This window comes from Chenopodium quinoa, unplaced genomic scaffold (genome assembly GCF_001683475.1).
Source record: "Chenopodium quinoa cultivar QQ74 unplaced genomic scaffold, ASM168347v1, whole genome shotgun sequence".
NCBI classification, from domain to species: Eukaryota; Viridiplantae; Streptophyta; class Magnoliopsida; order Caryophyllales; family Amaranthaceae; genus Chenopodium; species Chenopodium quinoa.
The window spans coordinates 2,074,813-2,096,153 of NW_018744991.1; the positions used below are offsets into that span (position 1 = coordinate 2,074,813).

A 21,341-nucleotide genomic window follows, 5' to 3' on the forward strand; every position below is an offset into this window, starting at 1 on the left:
TTATAAATAATTAAACAAAAGCTATAGTCAAAGTTAGACATGCAATAGTTGGGAGTATTCACGTTATTTTTTCCTAACAGTTATTAAAAGTAAATTTGTACTCCGTATTATGAAACTTCACACTAATATCTAAAAACATTATACATCACAGTAATTGCTATTCATTCATTGTTAAAAAGTTATAGTCAAAGCTAGTATATAAATAGTGAAAAATGATAAATTAACAACGGTTGTATAACTTTCTTCAAGAGAACGCGCCCCACGCGAGAACAAAAACCATTTTCAAGCCCCCTTGTTTTATAAAACCAGTTTCCTTTTAACTTTCTCAGGCGGGCTGCCGGCGATCGGTGTAGGCGGCTTCCCCTCTCGATTCCTGGCGAGCCTTTTCCTTGCCCAGCATTACCAGAACGCAGGGAGGCCCCCGATCGCTGCTTAATAGAGCAACTTTTGCCTGTGCCTACGGCGAATCTAGCTTGTCTCCGCCTCCTCCTGCCGCGGTCTGCCCTTGCCGACCTTTTTGTGTCGCAATTTGGGGTGGTTGTCGCCCTTCTCTGTCCCCTGTTTTAGCCTATAATCCAGCCTTGGTGGTAGTGCTGCGGTCTCCGCTTGGCTACAACTGCCTCCCCTTAGCCTTTGTTGACAGCTGGCATCGGTTTGTGGCTAGGTCTTGGTTGTAAAAGCCCGGCTCACCACCTCCTTCTTTTATTCTCGTTGTCGTGCTATTCTCTCCGAGGGTTTGTTTTCCTTGGTTCTGCTTGTGTGTGTTCTTTGTGAAGTTGTTAGCCAATTCCCTTATTTCTTTCGGTTTTTTTAGAAGTTTCGTTATGGACTGCCGGAGATTACTTAGTGCCCTTATGCATATTCATTTGAATGATGATTATGATGAAAGCATTGCCAACTTTGCTAAGAATAATTGCCCCTGGAATATCCTCAATTAAGCAAAGACTTTGAAAGAGGAGGGCAATGTTCACTTCAAGCAAGGTGAAATCGTTCTTGTTGGGGCTAAGTATGATAGAGGACTGAAACTCTTGTGTTTTGTACTCCCAAGAGATGGAAGATGATTGTGTTTTCCTAAGGAATCTTGCCATATCCCTTGAGTTAAACCTCGCAACTTATGCCTTAAAAGTTCGGGATTTTGAGCAAACTAAGGAGCTCTGCTCGCTAGTCATTATGCTTGATGATAACAACACTAAAGCCCTCTCTACCAGCTTGAAGAGGCTTTTGAAGACCTTGGCAAAGCAGTCAAGGTTGAGCTTAACAACCAGGACATCCTCCACTAAATGGAGAAGGTGGAAGGTCTTAGAAGTAAAGCTAGCAAGCTCAAGGGCAAGAAGGGCAAGAGAGGCACTTGCCACATGCCATCTTCAACAAACAAGGGAAGATTAGCAAGTCAGATGTCAACCTAGAATCCAACAAGTTGTCTAGTAGTGACATTCAGAGTGATGTTACGGAGTTACCCAACTTAGACGCTGCTAGTGAAATGGTGGTAGAGAACCTTATCCCATCAGTAACCGAAACTCCTTCTTTGGAAAAAGGAGACGATGAGGCTACCGGCTGTAACACCTTGGAAATTTCCCCCTTTTAAAATACCTATTTTACCCTTTTAAAATACAAAATAGGAAATAACCAAGGCATTACCGCCACCGTGATAACGGCTAAGGCATTTATCAAAGATACACAGCGGAAGACATTTTTAAAACCTTTCAAAACAAAGTCCACCAGTCTACCAAACAAAAGTAATGTCAAAACTACAACTTGGAACCATTTTAGGCCCTTTCAAAACAAATAAATGTTTAGAGCTAATGTGTTAGTCTCATTAAACAACAATAATAAACCAATAATCAATAATAAACACATATTCAAGATTAAATTAGAACATAAGATTCGCTCTTCACTCAAACCCCAACATGAATATACCGCATCACCTAAAAAACTTCTCTTTAACTGTCCCTACTACTCACCATAAGAAATGGGTCATCGTAGGGCCAAGATAAAGACAAGTCCAAACACATACAAAACACAACAATCATCAATGCTCAGTACGTAAGCGTTTAGGGAAACGCACTAACATGCTTTCATCCTATCAACACACAATTTACCTTGTTGCACCTGTTTACAAGCATACAACATACAACACAACCAATAAATAAATAACTAGCTAAATTGCTTATTTAATTTGATTACGCATCGAACGGATTTCCCACCAAATCCCTGCCTCAAATAAATTGAGGTAAACTACACCGGGAGCTAACCGGGTAGGCAAATGTCGCATGAAAGTGACGGACGTCCTGCGCATAAAAGCAAAATACAGCGTCCTGTACTCCCAGTAGAAACTATGGTTAAATATAAAACCCTATAACTCCCCTCATATGTTCATACTCAAGGTATATACATTCCAAGAGTTTTGATGCGTAATCTCTTTCACTTTACGTTGTTTACATATTTTTAGACTTGGTGATGACTCTCAAACCATAACACAATCAATCATAATAATCATTCAAGCAATCAAACATATCAATTTAATTCTTGAATAATTAGTGACCACATAAATTTAATGTTAAACCCTTATAAACTACCTTGGCATTAAAATAACACCTTAAGCGCATAAAGCACCGTAAATCCTATTCCTAAGTATTAAGAACACCTTAAGTGCTCTTAGTCATCGCAATATATTTTATTCATGTGTACCAAGACACTTAATAGCTCAATTCCCATGCTTAAAGCATCAATAAAAATTATATGAGCCATAATAAAATTCTATTTTAATATTTCAAACCAAATTAAACATTTAGTTTAATTAAACAAACCTTCAAACATGTCAATAATAAAAGTATGGTTCAATAACAATATTCCAATATCACCAATTCCAATAAATAATTTATTTCAACCAATCATGCTTCACAAACATTTCACCAAAACCATTCCAATTCAATCAATCCAATTCAAATCACTAATCTCATTTCAGTTCAACAATTCCAACCAATTCCTAACATGATTAACTTGGAATCAATTAAATAAATCCTAGCATGTTTCTACACGCTTAATAAATTTCCGAGTACGCGTACGTACCTACGTACTCGGAAACGCTACCAAAATCCGCAACTTTGCTCAACTAATCCAAATCAAAGTCTCCTATATAGAGGGACAATAACACTATATCAATTACCCTTGTATACACAATTTCCAGCAACTTAAACTCACTTTAAATAGCTTATAATATACTCTTTAATGGGTAATTACACCCTTTTTTGTAAAACATCCAAAGTAGTATGTTGGGCAAATTTTCAGCATGATAATTCAATCAAAACCCATTAAAACACCATCAAGAATACATCTTTATGCTTGATTAATCAAAAGAATCGTGAGAAATACCCCCAATTCAATTTATGTAAGAACCCTAAAAAATCAATTATTTCATAAATTAAAACCCTAACTTATAATTTATAAAATCTGAAAAATAAACTAGCAAATAGTAATCTGAAATTAAGCTTTTAATTCATTAAAAACTGATTTGATACTAAATAAACATATTTAAAACCATTAAAAATCAAAAACCCAAACCAATATATAACTATACAATTTAAAGGTACAAAACAAGGGGGAGAAAGGGAGCCTCACGGAAGGGGCTGCTGTCGGTGGCCGGCAAGGTGGTCGGCTGGTGTTGGGGGTCGGCCGGCGGCGTGAAGGGGGCGGCAACATGGAGCAGCGACCATGCACACAACAACACTTAGTGAGTTGTTGCTCACGTAAGAAGAACAAGGAAAAGAAAGGAGAAAAAGAAAAGGGTTTTTCTACATGGTGACCTCGTTTTTGACTTTTCTACGTTGTGACCTGACAAATATGAATTTCTACACTGTGACCCTGTTGTACGAATAGTCACTATACAGTAACCTACGTCAGCATGCATTTATGACAGACGTTTGGGTTGGCATTTATTCTGTCACCTAACTGTTACTGTACACTCAAAGAACATTCTCCCTCCTTCAAAATTCCCTCCTCTTCTCTTACTTCATTCCCCCTGTTTGAGTCGGTGATAAAAAACCCTAAGAAGAGAAATTGAGACAGAATTAGCGAAAACACTTAGTGAGTTGTTTCTCACGTAAGAAGAACAAGGAAAAGAAAGGAGAAAAGGAAAAAGAAAGGAAAAGGAAAAGGAAAAAGGGAAAATAAATAACTTACTTGGACCATTTGACTTTTTGGGTGGAAAAATTTTGAGGATTGAAGAGTATTTATAATGTAGAGTAGATGAAGGTAATATTTGGGCTTCATGAAATAGTGATATGATGAAGGAAGTATTTAGCCCAATTATGAATGGGCTTATTATGAAATTGGTTATATTGGAGTAAACTAATTATTGACCCAAATATTAAAACTTGTCTACCTTATTTAAATCTGATAATTAATAATTTGCCCAAAAATATATTTTACAAGTAATTAAATAAATTAAAATATGTGGTATTATACCAGCTCTCTAATCAACTAGGATTTTAGGCATGCTAAGGACAAGGGACCGAGGAAAATTCATACTTTCCTCAACAGATTGAGAAATAATCGGTCTTTTAAGATTTCAGATGCGTCTTACTCGGACATGAGTCAAGGGAAAACCTTGAGTTTCTTAAAACATTCTGTTGCTTCATGGATGACTATACGCCCAAGATGGGCATCCTGATTCTCACAAGGCTAAGGACTCCAAAGTCTCTAAAACCTTGCTCATGTCCACTATGATGGTGGTAGGCGGTCGCACACCTAGCAAAAATAACCTAACTAACCACTACTATGTAGACTGACAAGTAAGGGTCGAATCCCAAGAGACTATGGTTCACCAATAACTATTTAGACTCAAGTAATTACTAAGCAGAATTCAACAATGATCGATTAACTAAAGAACTAATGTATGGAAAATTCGAAAATAAACTAAAGAATATGAAGAAATCAAATAATTAAAACATCCAAGATCAAGTATCACCACAATTACGAATGATGCAATTATATTTCTACCCCTAACATACAATTCCAATTGAATGGGGAAAAGTAAACCCTAATCAATATCAAGGACCTCTCTCGAGTATCAATGGCTTCTCTGACATACAATCAAGCCTATTCTCATGGTATCATGCATATTAGAGACATTAAACACATTACTCTCACTTCCCAATCATCAACCCAACTATTCTCATGTTGAAAATCAAACCCTAAATTGATCTACTCAAATCCGTTTAAATCCAACTCTCGTTGTGATAGAAACAATGGAATAATCACAATACTAAGATTACGTCTAACCTAGTATTGGCATAATCACAATCAAATTAGCATAGCAATTGTAAAAGTCATTAGAGAATTTAAAGTTTTAATTCATGCATCAATCATAATTGGGCTACCCTAGATGTTGGAATAGAAAATCTACTCACACATATTGAAAGAAACAATAACAATCATGAATATGGAAAACATAATTGAAAAGCAATTATAATTGAAAGAGAATGAAGTAGAAGTGAATACCAAGGATTCTTCAATTGAAAGGAATTAAATTGTTGAAAAAAAATGCTCAAATCTAATGGAAAGAATTAAAATTGCTTCAAAGTAATAAACTAGAACTCTAGAGAGAGAAAGAGGAATAATGGAAAACTTAAAACTTCTTTCTAATGAAGATTACAAGGGGTATTTATACCCTTAATGACCTAAAAATAAGAAAATAATACGGAGTGTCGTATAACTGTGCCCGGTCCAACCGGGCAAGCACCTCCCGATCGGGCGGTGAGAGTACGGAGTTACTTTCCTTCGTAGCACTTCTTCCACCACGTGCCCGGTCCAACCGGGCGGACCTTGCCCGATCGGGCGCGTGGGGCGGTCTTCATAAATTGCTTGCTACCTTCGAAAATACCAAAAATCATCTAACTCCTATGTGCCCGGTCCAACCGGGCGGACCATGCCCGATCGGGCACGTAGAGGCTGCAGCAAATAGTTTGTATTTAACTCATCTTAAATCAGTCATAACTTCATATCCGAGGCTCCGTTTGAGGCGTGTAATATATCGTTGGAAAGGTCTTCAAGTCTAATTTCCAATGCAATTTGAATCACTCCATTATCATTTGTATATCAAAAGTTATGAGCATAATAGTGAACAGGTGTCATATTTGTCAAGTATTTCATCAACGTTTTGCTTCATTTTCACTCAAGTTCGTCTCGAACACATGATTTGATATTCTTAAGCAATATGTTTCATACTCCATGATTATTATACTCAATATTAGCCAACCATACTCCATTTGCATATAAATCACCTGAAATTCATCAAAACACACAAACGAAGAGTAGTAGAGCACAACTTAAGCAAATAATGCAAATATGCACCAAAGATCTCTAATTTTGTAATCAAATGAGCTTAGATACCCACCTAAAACATGTGCAAAATAGGACTTATCAAATTCCCCCAAGCTAAACTCTTGCTTGTCCTCAAGCAAGACAATTAACAATAATCAACAACAATCAACAACCAAACAACATGCTTCACCCCATAATGCAAAATCAAACAAGGATTCAAAATCGAAATCAAACGAGCATGCATCTTAATCAACCAATCAAATTACTCAAACCGTCGATCCACCTAATTAATCGTCAAATGAGACCAACCATTTATAATTCAAGAATCGAAGACTAGAGTATCTCACATCGGTGGTCACTCAACACACTTTTTATGTGGCGAGCTAAAAATGAGCTCGATCTCTCACCATCCCCACCAACAATGCAATCCCCCCATCTCACAACACTCGCGTGTTTAGAGGGTTATAATAACGCTTAACCTAGTCAATGTCGACTTGAAATGCAACATATACTCCAGCATTTTGACAAAAGACTCAATTCACATGAACGCAATGCTATGCACGAAGATCGGAAGGACTTTGTGAAGCTTGTAACGTAGGTCGGGAATAAGAATGGGTAGGACAATAATTTGGGGAATGAGAGCTATAATAGTCTAACCGGGGGGAACTATCAAATGCGATGAGTCACACCTCGATTCATCAACTTCGATCAATGAAACACAAACCCAATTACAATGAAAACACAACCATCATCTCATCCACCTACATTCTCAACTCTTCAACCTTCTTTTACTTGTTTGCTTCATTTCTTTATTTTTTTTTATTTTTTATCTTTTTATTTTTTTTTATTTCAATCCAACAAATTTTTCATTTGAAACTTTTTCCAAATATTTTTCTTTCTTTTCTTTATTTCTCTCTTTCTTTTTCAAGAAATGTTACTTTTTTTTTCAAGTAGTTCAATCAAACCTCCTTTTCTCACTTTTTCTCTTCTTCTTCCTTTTCTTTTCAATATTTTCGCATCAATTGCAACTTGAAACAGAATCACGCAAAAATACCGCATAAAATAGCTCCCCCAAGCTAGACTTGGGAAAAGTAATCAAATTGGGGCCAAGGGGTAATTTTTGTGGAGTTTATGAAAAATATAGTCAAGCTACAACATGGGTAAGCAAGAAGGGAACTGATGTTCTAATTTTGTCTGGAGGCTACCTAATTAACATGGCCTTCGTCATTTCAATGTGCACGTGAAATGCATTACGACACACTACTAAGAGTCTAAAGTCAAAACTAAGATCAATGCTACACCAGGAACTAAACACACACAAGAATGAATATATAAGGCTCAAGCCTCACGGTTAACACAGTCAAGCTCCTGAATCATACATAGTTAAATAACCTTGACTCCTACTAGGGATCAACAAATTCAAGGTCAAATCATGATCTTTTAGTCCACTATGCAAGTCTTTCAATCGAAAATAAATCAAAACCTTTTGGCATAAAGGATAGGGGCACAGGGAAGTAGTTCAATGGCCGTTGGCCGTTCATTATCATGATTCTTTTATTTTTCATTTCTTTTTCCAGAAGAAAGCATTAAACCTTACTGCTAGTGAAAACACACTAAAGTAGAAAGAGAGAGTGAAAGATGTACCTTGTGTACACAAGAACTTCCTCCCAAGCTAAATCAGACAATGTCCTCATTGTCTTAAAGGGAAACTTGTAGTCAAACCTCATCTTCATCATCACCCAAAATAATGTCACCAAAGCCTCGAGGATTGCAATGCATCTCTTTGGAACAAAATTGAGCAAAAACGAAACAAAGTGTTAGTGGGAAAAAGAATAAAATTGAGTCATGTGCACTGTTTTGATCATAACTTTTGATGTATAAAATATAATGTAGTGATTCTAATTGCATTGGAAAGTAGACTTAAAGATCTTTCCAACGATAGGTCACATGCAAAAATCCGATAATTAACCAGAAAGTTATGGCCTGTCGAAATTGAGCAGTTTTGCTGATCCATACGCGCGCCCGATCGGGCGAGCTCTTCCTGATCGAACTCGAACGCAGTCCAGCGAATTCTTCTCCTTTTAAATCAGCCTTTTAGATCAAAATCTGCACCAAGAGAACTCCCACAAGCATAAGATGTACTCTCCTTACCTCTCTAAGAATCAAAGAAAAATGAAAACACACAAAAATTAGAAAAGACTAAAATAAAAATAATGAAATACGGGTTGCCTCCCGCAAAGCGCTAGTTTATCAAGGTCTTAAGCTTGACCATTCTCCTTCCATCAGAAGAATTTAACGCCTTGAGTAACTTATCATACGCTCCTGCAAACATTTCATTAAGCACTATATAGGGCTCAATTGCAAGCACAGTAATCCTTACATAGAAAAGATTAGGAGCACACAAAGATAACTCAAGGTAAAAAGAAAAATCAAAAGAAAAAGATGAAGATACACCACAACCTTCTGCTTCCTCCGCTAAAAATTTAGAATTAATAGAACGAACATGGAGGTAGTCTTGTTCTTTATCATCACCCAATAACGACTCTATTATTTTACGCTCACGAATAAGTTCATTAGCAAAAGAAAAAGAATTTTCAACCATTGGTTCTACAACCAATGACTTTTCAACCAATGGTTCTACAAATAATGATTCTTCTTCTATTGGAACCAATGATACCTCAACCACTGGTTCTATAACCAATGACTCTTTAACCATCGGTTTTTCAACAAATGATTCTTCCTCCGACGTATTATACAAATTATGATAATATTCATCATGAATCCTCCAATAAATTTCATTTAGAACAAACCGTTTTTTAGAATAATCATATATGAATGGAAAGATTCTAAAATCATCCGGAGCTCGAACAAAATACTCACTATAAGGGCAATCAGGGTTTTCATGATAAAGATAATAACAAGAACAATGGCCAGATGCAAGACGTGACAATAAATTATCCATCTCCAAGGCATGTATATCATCAACTCATAAGAGAAAAAGATGTTAATAATAGCCAAAGCAACAAACCAAAAGCTTAGCAAAAACGAATCACAAATAATTAGATGAAAACCGTTAGTCCCCGGCAACGGCGCCAAAATTTGGTAGGCGGTCGCACACCTAGCAAAAATAACCTAACTAACCACTACTATGTAGACTGGCAAGTAAGGGTCGAATCCCAAGAGACTATGGTTCACCAATAACTATTTAGACTCAAGTAATTACTAAGCAGAATTCAACAATGATCGATTAACTAAAGAACTAATGTATGGAAAATTCGAAAATAAACTAAAGAATATGAAGAAATCAAATAATTAAAACATCCAAGATCAAGTATCACCACAATTACGAATGATGCAATTATATTTCTACCCCTAACATACAATTTCAATTGAATGGGGAAAAGTAAACCCTAATCAATATCAAGGACCTCTCTCGAGTATCAATGGCTTCTCTGACATACAATCAAGCCTATTCTCATGGTATCATGCATATTAGAGACATTAAACACATTACTCTCACTTCCCAATCATCAACCCAACTATTCTCATGTTGAAAATCAAACCCTAAATTGATCTACTCAAATCCGTTTAAATCCAACTCTCGTTGTGATAGAAACAATGGAATAATCACAATACTAAGATTACGTCTAACCTAGTATTGGCATAATCACAATCAAATTAGCATAGCAATTGTAAAAGTCATTAGAGAATTTAAAGTTTTAATTCATGCATCAATCATAATTGGGCTACCCTAGATGTTGGAATAGAAAATCTACTCACACATATTGAAAGAAACAATAACAATCATGAATATGGAAAACATAATTGAAAAGCAATTATAATTGAAAGAGAATGAAGTAGAAGTGAATACCAAGGATTCTTCAATTGAAAGGAATTAAATTGTTGAAAAAAAAATGCTCAAATCTAATGGAAAGAATTAAAATTGCTTCAAAGTAATAAACTAGAACTCTAGAGAGAGAAAGAGGAATAATGGAAAACTTAAAACTTCTTTCTAATGAAGATTACAAGGGGTATTTATACCCTTAATGACCTAAAAATAAGAAAATAATACGGAGTGTCGTATAACTGTGCCCGGTCCAACCGGGCAAGCACCTCCCGATCGGGCGGTGAGAGTACGGAGTTGCTTTCCTTCGTAGCACTTCTTCCACCACGTGCCCGGTCCAACCGGGCGGACCTTGCCCGATCGGGCGCGTGGGGCGGTCTTCATAAATTGCTTGCTACCTTCGAAAATACCAAAAATCATCTAACTCCTATGTGCCCGGTCCAACCGGGCGGACCATGCCCGATCGGGCACGTAGAGGCTGCAGCAAATAGTTTGTATTTAACTCATCTTAAATCAGTCATAACTTCATATCCGAGGCTCCGTTTGAGGCGTGTAATATATCGTTGGAAAGGTCTTCAAGTCTACTTTCAAATGCAATTTGAATCACTCCATTATCATTTGTATATCAAAAGTTATGAGCATAATAGTGAACAGGTGTCATATTTGTCAAGTATTTCATCAACGTTTTGCTTCATTTTCACTCAAGTTCGTCTCGAACACATGATTTGATATTCTTAAGCAATATGTTTTCATACTCCATGATTATTATACTCAATATTAGCCAACCATACTCCATTTGCATATAAATCACCTGAAATTCATTAAAACACACAAACGAAGAGTAGTAGAGCACAACTTAAGCAAATAATGCAAATATGCATCAAAGATCTCTAATTTTGTAATCAAATGAGCTTAGATACCCACCTAAAACATGTGCAAAATAGGACTTATCAGATGGTGGGGCCGGGAAAGAGGGATTGTGTCAAGAAGAGCCAAAAGAAAAAGGCTAAGCAATCTCTGGGCACCATCGTAGTCAACCATATTGTTAGAATTCCCAAGAAGTGTCCATGAGAAGTTAGATGATCATATATATCTACTTGACTAGCTTCTAGCAGTAATGAGGGTTCAAATAACGAGGAGAGGAGTGAGGTTCCTACGAGAGATGTAACTACCACTGATATTGATGAAGTGGAATCCGTAGGTTCTAATGAGGAAGAACCACTACTAGAAATAGGCCGATTTACGACGGACATGTTTTTCCGTCGTAAATTCCGACGGTTTTTTATTCCGTCGGAAATTTATGACGGATTTCCTACGGAATACAAATCCATTGGAATTTATGGGATCTCTGACGGAATATTCTGTCGGAAACTTAATTTTTCGACGGAAATAAAATCCGTCGGAAATTTCCGACGGATTATTCCGTCAAAACAGTTATTTTCTGACGGAAATAAAATCCGTTGGAAATTTACCTTTCCGACAGAATTTATGCATTTCCGACGGAATTATGACTATTAAAAAAAACCTGAATATAAAAAAAACGGATCTTTTTCTCTATTCTCTCTCTCTTCTTTTTCTTTTTCTCTTTCTTCTTTTTCTCTTTCCTCCTCTCTTTTCTTTCTCTTTTCTTTCTCTTTCCTCTTATCTTTCTCTTTTCTTTCTCTTTCCTCTTCTTTCCTCATCTCTGTTCGTCTTCTTCCTTTCCCCCTTTCTCTGCTCCACTTCTTTTCCCCCTTTCTATTTCCCCTTTCTTTTTCTCTCTCCTCGCATCTTTCCCTCACCGCCTCTTCTCCTTTTCTCTTTCCCCTTTCTCATTCTCTCTCCTCTCCTCTTCTCCTTTAACATCTACAAACACAACCGGAACGGGTAGATCGAGCACTGTCAAGCATCGTCAGCATCGTGGGAGCACCGTTCACCGTCGTCCACCGTCAAGTACCGTAGAAGGCCGAAAATATAGGTTAAATATTGGTTAGTTTGTAGATCTAGGTTTATTTTTCACAAAATTTATGATTATAATTATATTTTGATGAAATTGTAATGTAAGTTTATAAATTTAGTAATATACGTTTTTAGATCTGGTTTTTCGATTTTTTGGTAATGTATGTTTATAAATTGTTTTTTTCGATTTATTGGTAATTTTGTAATGAAATTGTAATGTAAGTTTATAAATTGTTTATTTCGATTTTTTGGTTATTGTTTCGGATTTTTTTTGTTTTTTTCCGGATTTTTTTTCGTTTTTTTCGATTTGGTTTGTTGTGGTGGTGGTGGGAAGGGCTTGGTAGATCTGTGTTGTGGGGGTGGCGAGGTGGAGTGGGCGGCGAGGTGAATCTGGGCTTGTGCTTGTGGTGTGGACTGGTGGTACGAGTTAGGGGGACTGGTGGTGTGGGTGGGCAGTCATGGGTTATTATAGGGGCAGGGGGGCAGGGGGTGGGCTGGTGGCGGGGGTGGATCTGGGTGGGGAAAGTGGTGCTTTTTTTTTATTTTTTTTATTTACTTTTCCGACGGAATTTTCCGTCGAAATGTATCTCCTCCGACGGAAAATTCCGTCGGAACATCTCCCCCACCGACGGAAATTTCCGTCGGAACATATCCCACTCCGACGGAAATTTCCGTCGAAACCTTGCAACGGATTTTCACTTAAAGTCAACAAAAGCGCCGACAGAACATAATCCGTCGGAATAGACCTTTCCGACGGAATATCGCGAAATTCCTACAAGTGTAATGCGGCGGTGCTTTCCGACGGAATTTCAGGGTTTTCCGATGGAGTTTTTCCGTCGTTGATTGACTGTTTTCTAGTAGTGACCCCATGATTTTAAAACTTGAACAAGTACAGTCATCACTACCACACCCTACCTTCAGGTTCTCTGCCACGTTGAGGAAGCATGGAAAACCAATCAGATCAAAGGCAAAAAAACAAGAAAGGTAAAAAGTGTTACAGGTTTTATTTTTGCAGGATCAAGAAACGCAAGGGAACAAGCTTGGAACACCCTATGACTAGTACCGGCGATAGATTCCCTCGGTCCTCTAATTTGCATTGTCTAGAAGTTCACAACATTTGTACCCCCAATCCTCACTTTAGTTCTTGTATTAGTTTGGCTACTAAGAGAGTTAAATTTTCGTTTTGTAGTCTTGAGTCAGTTGGGAGCTAGCCTTCTATTTGGACCGTTGTCAAAAAAAGAAAAAAAGTGAAAAATGTCAATTATTTTAGAACGAAAGGAGTAATATATTAATGTAATTGTTGTTTTGTAAAATGTTGTTGAATTAGTCATAATGCATTAACTTTTCAGTTTTATTTTATGGATCTTGCTAACGAACGCCCTCGGGGCGTTAGATAAGCATTTAATTACTTCCTAATTAAAGTGGTATTAATTTGGGAATGCATGTCAAAATTATGTTTCGATCGATGTAATTAATATTCATTTTAATTTAATATTTATACTTTTAGCTATCTTATCCAACGCCTGGGGAGTTCATTAGCTTTTTCCTTATTATTAATATTCAATTAAAGATATTGATATTCAAAATTGTATACTCCGTTTCACATTATGTGCAACAATTAAGTACTTTTGTGAGACATAAAAAACGTAATGTTGCACATAATGTAAAACGGAGAAATTATTAACATGTGTTTATCGGCGAACTACCAACGTGATGTATATATTTTAAATTGAGAAAAAATAAATTTACATGGACATTTAATTCTTATGTGAGCTATTTTAATTCTTATTTGAGCTAAACAATCACTTGGACTCGAGTTGAAAAGTGTGTAGTACACTACTCCTAAAGTAGGGTCATTTTCTAGTCACTCCTCATTTAATAATTGTAGTCTTTGTAGATGCTTGTCAACTTTATCTTGTTCAAAGCAATTACGAAGTATTAAATTGACAACAATAATGATAGGGTAGCGTTAAAAGTAAATTTATGAAGAAGTAAAAAAAAAAAAAAAAAAAAATTGGAAAATTATGCAACGTTTTTTTTTTTTTTTTTTTTTTATCATTTGAATGCTTATTATTTATGGACGAAGAACAAGTTGTTTTTGATAGAGAACTAATTGTATCAAGACTATTAACTATCAAGAGTCGAGAAATATGAGGTATGGACAATACGTCTTCAAGAAAGAGGTCGTACATAAATTCGATATATTTACATTTCATTTTTTGTGTATCTAATCTAATATCGATTGTTATCAACAAAGTATTGGCTCACTTGGTAAATTTCTTACCTCAAATCCTAGTTAGAGGTTTGGGGTCGAATCCTACCAAGTGAGGGTGTTTAGGGGTAGTGTCTGGACCAAAAAAACTGTAAGGGTTGAGGTCTAGTCAGGGTCATCCTTACCTTATCCCTACCTTATAACAAGTTTAACAAAACTTTTATGAATAGTGCATGGACTTTTATATCTTTAAAAATGTTCTTTTACATATTTGCCTTAAAGCCATCTTTTTTACTCCATTTCTTTTTGTTTTTCCTTTGGAATTTAAATACTCCTACTATTTAATACAAAATATTCTAATTAGTTTTATTATATATGGAGTGCAAAAATTACAGAGTGTATAATTTTGTGATTTTTTTTTAAAAAAAAAGAACTGATTGTGATGTCTTGTTTAATTTATTCAATTTCGTCTCAATAAGTACTTTTTTTTAACAAGTCTCAATAAGTACTTGAATCCCTTAAATTGATTAATTATTTGTAAATTAAAACTTGTGTTTATTTCAATATTTAAAGCCACCTTTTACTCCATTTCTTTTTGTTTTTCCTATTTGGAATTTAAATATATTTAATACAAAGTATTCTAAATTAGTTTTATTATATATGGAGTGCAAAAATTACGGAGTATATAATTTTGTGATTTTTTTTTTTTAAAAAGTGTGATGTCTTGTTTAATTTATTTAATTTCATCTCAATAAGTACTTAAAATTTAGACATTTTTAATTTTAGAACTCGATATTTTTATCATTCCCCCGCTAAATCAAAGTAGCTCTACTAAAGTTTCGTACATTGTACAGCTACACATGTACATCATCCAATACATTCATCGCCTGTATGCAAATCTATTAATTATTACTAAAATAGAGTATGCCGACGTCATCACTGTCTACATGTCAATCTCTTAATAATTTTTTTCCCGCCTAAATGCAAGGATGATGTCATCTTCTTCTTTTTTTTCCCTCTCTTTTTAAGCTATCATATTTCACATTTTTGGAATTTGAATATTAGAAGCTTCTTTACAGTTACAACATATCAATTAACCTAAGAAATTGAAACAATTTTAAATAGTTGCACACTAATAAATAACCTTCTACATTGAAATATGTATATTAGGCGACGTAAACAAATACTATGTCATAATTTTGATGAAAATCTAAAATTTTAAAATTACAAATATTTTTGTATAAGGTGCATAATTTCTTATTTATATTCATGTCTAATAGCCATTTTTTTAAATGTACAAATTATAAAAATAGGTTTTATATAAATTGTGCATCGCACGGGTTTTAACCTAGTAGCTATAATAAAATATCATGTAAACAGAAATAGGGCATAAAGGCCACACGTAATAATTTTCTTAAAGGGCTCACTATATATCGCACGCGTTGGAATCCCTAGTAAAAAAAAATATGATTTGAATTTAAAGATTTGATTAAAGTTGTTTGGTTGGGATGAAAGAAGTTGCAAATCATGGAAATTTTGACTTAGGCCCAGTTTGGCGATAGCGGTTAACATTTGGATCAAGTTAAAACACTAGTAGGAAAAAATAAGTCTGTTTGGTAAGATAGCTATTCATGTAGCGGTTAGCGGTAGAAGTTGCGTTTAGGTAGCTTTTGTTAAACGTTAATAATATTAGCGTTTGAAAGGTAGCGGGTAGCTTTTGACATATTTTGTTTACTTTATAAATATTGTGCATGTATTTTTTACTGTATTTTAATATTTCAACCGCTATTTTTGCCAAACACTCATACTATTAACCGCTACATTGATAGCTAACCTCTACCCACTACTAATTGACAGCTACTCGCTTCTCTAACAGTTATCCGCTACTCGACCGCTAAAAGATACCCGCTACCGCTAGTTTTGCCAAATTAGAAGGGGGGTTGGATAATTAACTTCCCATATTTTGTGGGAAGTCACAATTTCCATGAATTTTTGCACCAAAAAAAAAGAAAAAAAAATTCCCATGAATTTGTAACTCCCACATTTACACTTTTTATTATCAACCAAACAACTCATCCATTTTCAAATTCCCATGATTTTTCACTTCCCTCATTTTCTTTGTGCAACCAAATAAGCCTTTAAAACCTCCCTAAAATTATGATAGAAATCAAAATGTGTCAAATAGTTTGAAACTGAGGGAGTAGTTGAAATTATCTATCTATAATTGTAACAAATGTACTAAACGTTGAAAACTTGAAGCCACTACTATCCAAATGTCGGTTTCTTATATATTAAAAAAAAATCCGCTAATCATCATTATTTTAGACAAAAGGCTTGCAATAGTAAATTAACGGTTAGGGTGAAAGTTTGGGTATTCGGTTTGGATTTTACCACCAAACCGAATTAATTCAGTTTTGGATTTTTGGAACCGAATCCAAATCGAATTTAGATTCAATCCAATCCAATCCAAACCGAAATAATTCGTGGTTTTGGAAATTGAATCCAAACCGAACCGAAATTTAACCAAAATCAAAACCAAACAACAAAACTCATACACCGCTGTTCGAAATTCAAGCAAAATCAAAACAAAACAAGCAAAGAAACTTCAATATTCACAGCAAACCCTTACAAAAAAATTGACAAATCTAAAGAGTTCAGATAATTAACATCAAACATCATAAAAATCGACAAAAATTATTAGACATATATACATACACTTAAATAATTTTTCAAATCAACACTAAATTTGAAAATAATTCAAATCTAAGAGTTAATAGTGCAACTGTGCATATCTCTTCATCAAATCAAGGCTTCAAATCATCAACAAAGAAGGGAGAAGTCGAAAAATACGAGACTTGATAGAGGAGGGAGAAGCCAGAGAATTACCACTGGTGAGGGTGGTCGACTAGTCGTCTAATCGTGGCTGGCGGTGAGGGAGCGCGCACACAAGCGGTGGTGGTGAGAAACCATGACTGAGGGAGGTGGTGAGAAATCGTGACTGGTGAGTGATGGAGGTGGCGACTGTGACCGAGGGAGGTGGTGAGAAAAGGGGGAAAATTTAGGGAATTAGGGTTGTCGTACACAAGGTTGGAAGAAAGGAAAGAGTGAAAGGGAAAAGAGGGAAAACGATTTAGAATTTAGGTTTATATATGAAGGGGAAATGGGCTAGGATATTTGGGCTCTATATATTTCAGTTTGGAAATTCGATTTCGGTTTTTTGAAGCCCAAACCAAAACCGAACAAAAATTCATATTTTTTGAAAATCTCAAACCGATCCAAGCCGAAAATAGAAAAAAAACCGAACCGAATTCGGTTTGGTTCGGTTTTCGGCTTTAATCCATATTGCTTCCACCCCTATTGACAATAAGTTTTCCAAAAAGCTTTTATGACTAAATTTATAACTACTAGGTAGGGGTGTTCCAAAAAACCCGACCCGGTTGTCCCGTTCCGATATCCCGACGACCCGCAAAAAACCCGACGGGAAATTTTCAAAATTTTCTGTTTTTCTCGGGTCAGGTATCCGTCCCGGTAAAATAGCACTTTCGTGGGCCGGAACATGGGACAAGCTTTGCAATTATCGGGTACCCGGATACCCGTTTACAAAAAAAAAAAAACAAAAAAAAAACCCCAAAAAAGTTACGGATACCCATTAGTCCCATTACCCACCCACACCCTATCTTCTTCTCTTTCTCTCTCCTCCTCCCCCTGTTACTCTCTTTCTCTCTCCTCTCCCCTCTCTTCTCCTTTCCTCTCTGCTTTCTCATTTCCTCCTTATGAGTTTCGTTGCTCTCCTTTTCTCCTCTCCTCCCTTCTTTCTTTCCTTTGTTCTTTCTCACGCCTCTTTAGCTCTTTCTCCTCTTTTTTTCTCTTTCTTTCAGTTTTCATGGTCAAAATGAAGGTTTTAATGGTTAAATTCGACCATGAAAGCTCTAGATCTAGAGTTTTCATGGTCGAATTTGACGATTTTAAACCAAATCCGAGGTGAAATTCAAGGCTATTTTCGGTTTAAAAGGTATGGTTTCTTGTTTTTAATTTTCTTTCATTTTTTTGAATTTTTAATAAATCTATTTATATGATATGATTTCTGGTAATTATCGTGCTTTTTTTTTTGGTAAATTTCATTATTTTTGGTTAAATTTTGGTGGTGGTGGTTTTGATTTGGTGTGGGTGGGGTTTGGTTGGGTTGGTTTCGATTGTGGGTTGTGGCTATCGGTGGTGTTGGGTTGTCGGTTCGTTGTGGGTTTGGAGTTTCGGTGGTGGACCTGGGTTGGTGGGAGGTTTTGGTGGTGGGTGGTGAATTGCGGTGGTGGTAGGGTAATTTTGATGGTGGCTTATTAGGAGGAGAGGAGGTACGTTTTGGGTTTCTCGATTCACTCCTTTCTTGGATAAATAAAATACGGGTACCCGTGTCCCATCCGGGTACCCAAATTATCCGGGACGGGACACGGGCCGACTTATCAACTACCCGAATATCTGGGTACCCGGATCTAAACACCCCTACTATTAGGTGTTGTTTGGTTACATAAAAAAAAATGGAGGTATTCCAAATTTATGTGAATTGAGAAATAAGGGGTTTGTTTAGTTGACCATAAAAAGTGAAAATGTGAGAAATGCAAATTCATTGGAATATCTAATTGCCACAAAACATGGGAATTAAATTACCAAGACCCTTGGTAATTCAAAATTTCCTTAATTTGTAAATGACTTCATAACAACCAAAAACATTAGCCATTTCCTAGGAAATTTGATGTAGGAATTTAATTCCAAATATGCCTATGGTAATTTAATTCACATGTCAACTATACGACACCTTACTAAAGTAAAAACCGCTGACATTATATATCTTTGTACGCATGTCATTTGTTCATTAAAAAATCTCTCTCCAAAATTGCTTATGACATCATTATTTTTTTTAATAAGAAAGATGATTATTTAAAATAAGTAAAAGTGTGAACATCAATTACCAAAAACGCATTAATGACTTTTCTCTTCCAAAAAACACTCATTTCGTCTAAACAATTTGACTGTTTGTCACTCCATCTCTCAACTTTTCAATTTCCTAGTTACTTATACGAACAAATAAAAAATACTCTTATAGACTTATATATCAATGTGGCCACACAGTGTGGCTAACCACACACTAAACTTGTTGCTATTCTATTTTTATTTTTTTTAAAATTTAAAGGGATGTTCTTAACCAGTAACCCCCAATTTCTGCTACGCATCAACGGTAACCCTCTTTTTTTTGGATTATACAAAATGGCCCTAATTAAGAAATTTATCTCACATATGACATTAATGAGTGTTATTTATTTAAAAAAAACTAACTATGGTTAACTTTGAAAAAAAAAAAAACTAAAAATTAAAACCACCATCCCAGCCACCACCTCCACCCTTATCCCCACCACCTCCACCCTCACTGGAGCCACCAAACTCCCTCATCTGAAACGCTGACACCCACCGTGGTTCATTTATGAAGATTTAATTTTCTGGAGAGAAACCAAGTTACTTCGCTGAAAGTTCCGATTGCCTCGCTAAATGTTCTGATTTTTTTACTGAAAAAACTTGATTTTTTGGGCTGAAAATTATGATTTTCCTGCTGACAAATCTTGATTTTTCGTTGAAATTTTTTGATATTTGTGCTGAAAATTGTGATTGCTCCAGCAAAACTTTGGAATTTTCTACTGAAAATTCTGACTATTTCCCTCTTTAATAGGTTTTGATTGCTTCTCTCCTGATCTAAATGCTGATCTAAATCCTTCTCTCCTGATTCCACCCTCATCGTGGTTTGATTGGTGGTTTGGGGTTGCTCATGGTTTGGGTTCGGCGGTCCAACCTTCGAACCTAGAAACTCCCACCCACCATCTCTGTTGAAATGAACCCGACCCTCGAACCCAGAAACCTCCATCCACCATCACGCAAAACCTCCCTCAAAACCTTGCTCAAAACTATCGAAAACCCCACCCCACCGCCAATTTTTGGGTTTTGGAGTGGTTTTCGTAGCGATTTTGCGGGTGTCGGGATGGGTTACGGTGGTGGTTGGTTGAGGGGTAGGGTGGCTGTGGGCAGCAAGGAGGTGGTTGGGGTAAGGGCGGCAAGGAGGTGGTTGGGGGGAGGGCGGCAAAGAGGTGGTTGGGGAGTGGGCTGGCCAGAACAGTGGGAAGTGAGGAGAAGGAGGAGAGATTGACCGGAATCAATGGGGTATTAGGGGTTGGGATTAATTTTTTTAATTTTTATTTTTTTAAAAAAAAATATGAATATAACCATAGTTAATATTTAATGAAATAAGGTTATGAGTTGGATGAAATTTTTAACTAACGTCATTTTGTATAATCCAAAAAAAGGAGGTTATCATTGGTGCGTAGTAGAAATTGGGGGCTACCATTGAGAATATTCTAAAATTAAAATTAACTTTATTGTAATACCCTGGAAATTTCCTTCCTTTAAAATACTCTTTTTACCCTAAATAAAACCCTTTTTAGGAAATAACCAAAATATTACCGCCACCGTGATAATGGCTAAGGCTAGTTTTCAAAGTCACACAATGGAAGTCTAAAACAAAAACCAACTTTTAAAAATAAAGTTTGAGTTTAGAACTTCAAAACAAAAGCAAAATAAAACATTCACAAGTTGGAACCAATTCAAACATGGCCCTTCTTAAAAACCATTTAAAAACAAATATAATATTGTTAGTCCATAGCAAATCAATAATTCAAAAATATTAAAATTAAGAAACATAACAAGTAACTTTCTGCACTCTATCCCATCATGCTCTTTATGCTTCAAGTACCTGTTACTTCCTCTTTATTTCAATTCTCTACTCACCATAAAAATGGATCGTAGTAGGGCCAATCCAAAGGAAAGCCAAACACAAACACAAAAGTACGAATCAGCAAAGCTGAATACATATGCACCACACTAACATGAATATCTTAGCATCAAAATAAAAATAATAATTAAAACATGCTCGCCACACAATCATAAGTTAACTTACCTCTGACTCATAACTAGCAATATTAAATTATC

General features: G+C 35.9%; 1 protein-coding gene across 1 annotated transcript; it reads right to left on the reverse strand.

Annotated features, from left to right (window-relative positions):
• Positions 1-8,062: 8,062 nt before the first annotated feature.
• LOC110706923 lies at positions 8,063-9,297 on the reverse strand. Its single transcript, XM_021884920.1, has 2 exons — positions 8,291-9,297; positions 8,063-8,102 (listed from the first exon to the last, which is right to left on the reverse strand). The coding sequence occupies exon 1, from the start codon at positions 9,281-9,283 to the stop codon at positions 8,564-8,566; it is 720 nt and encodes a 239-aa protein (XP_021740612.1). The 5' UTR covers positions 9,284-9,297; the 3' UTR covers positions 8,063-8,102; positions 8,291-8,563.
• Positions 9,298-21,341: the final 12,044 nt, after the last annotated feature.

Bases quoted from the DNA above. Each gene is read 5' to 3' on its own strand.
- LOC110706923 (XM_021884920.1), bottom strand. From the start codon at position 9,283: ATGGATAATTTATTGTCACGTCTTGCATCTGGCCATTGTTCTTGTTAT.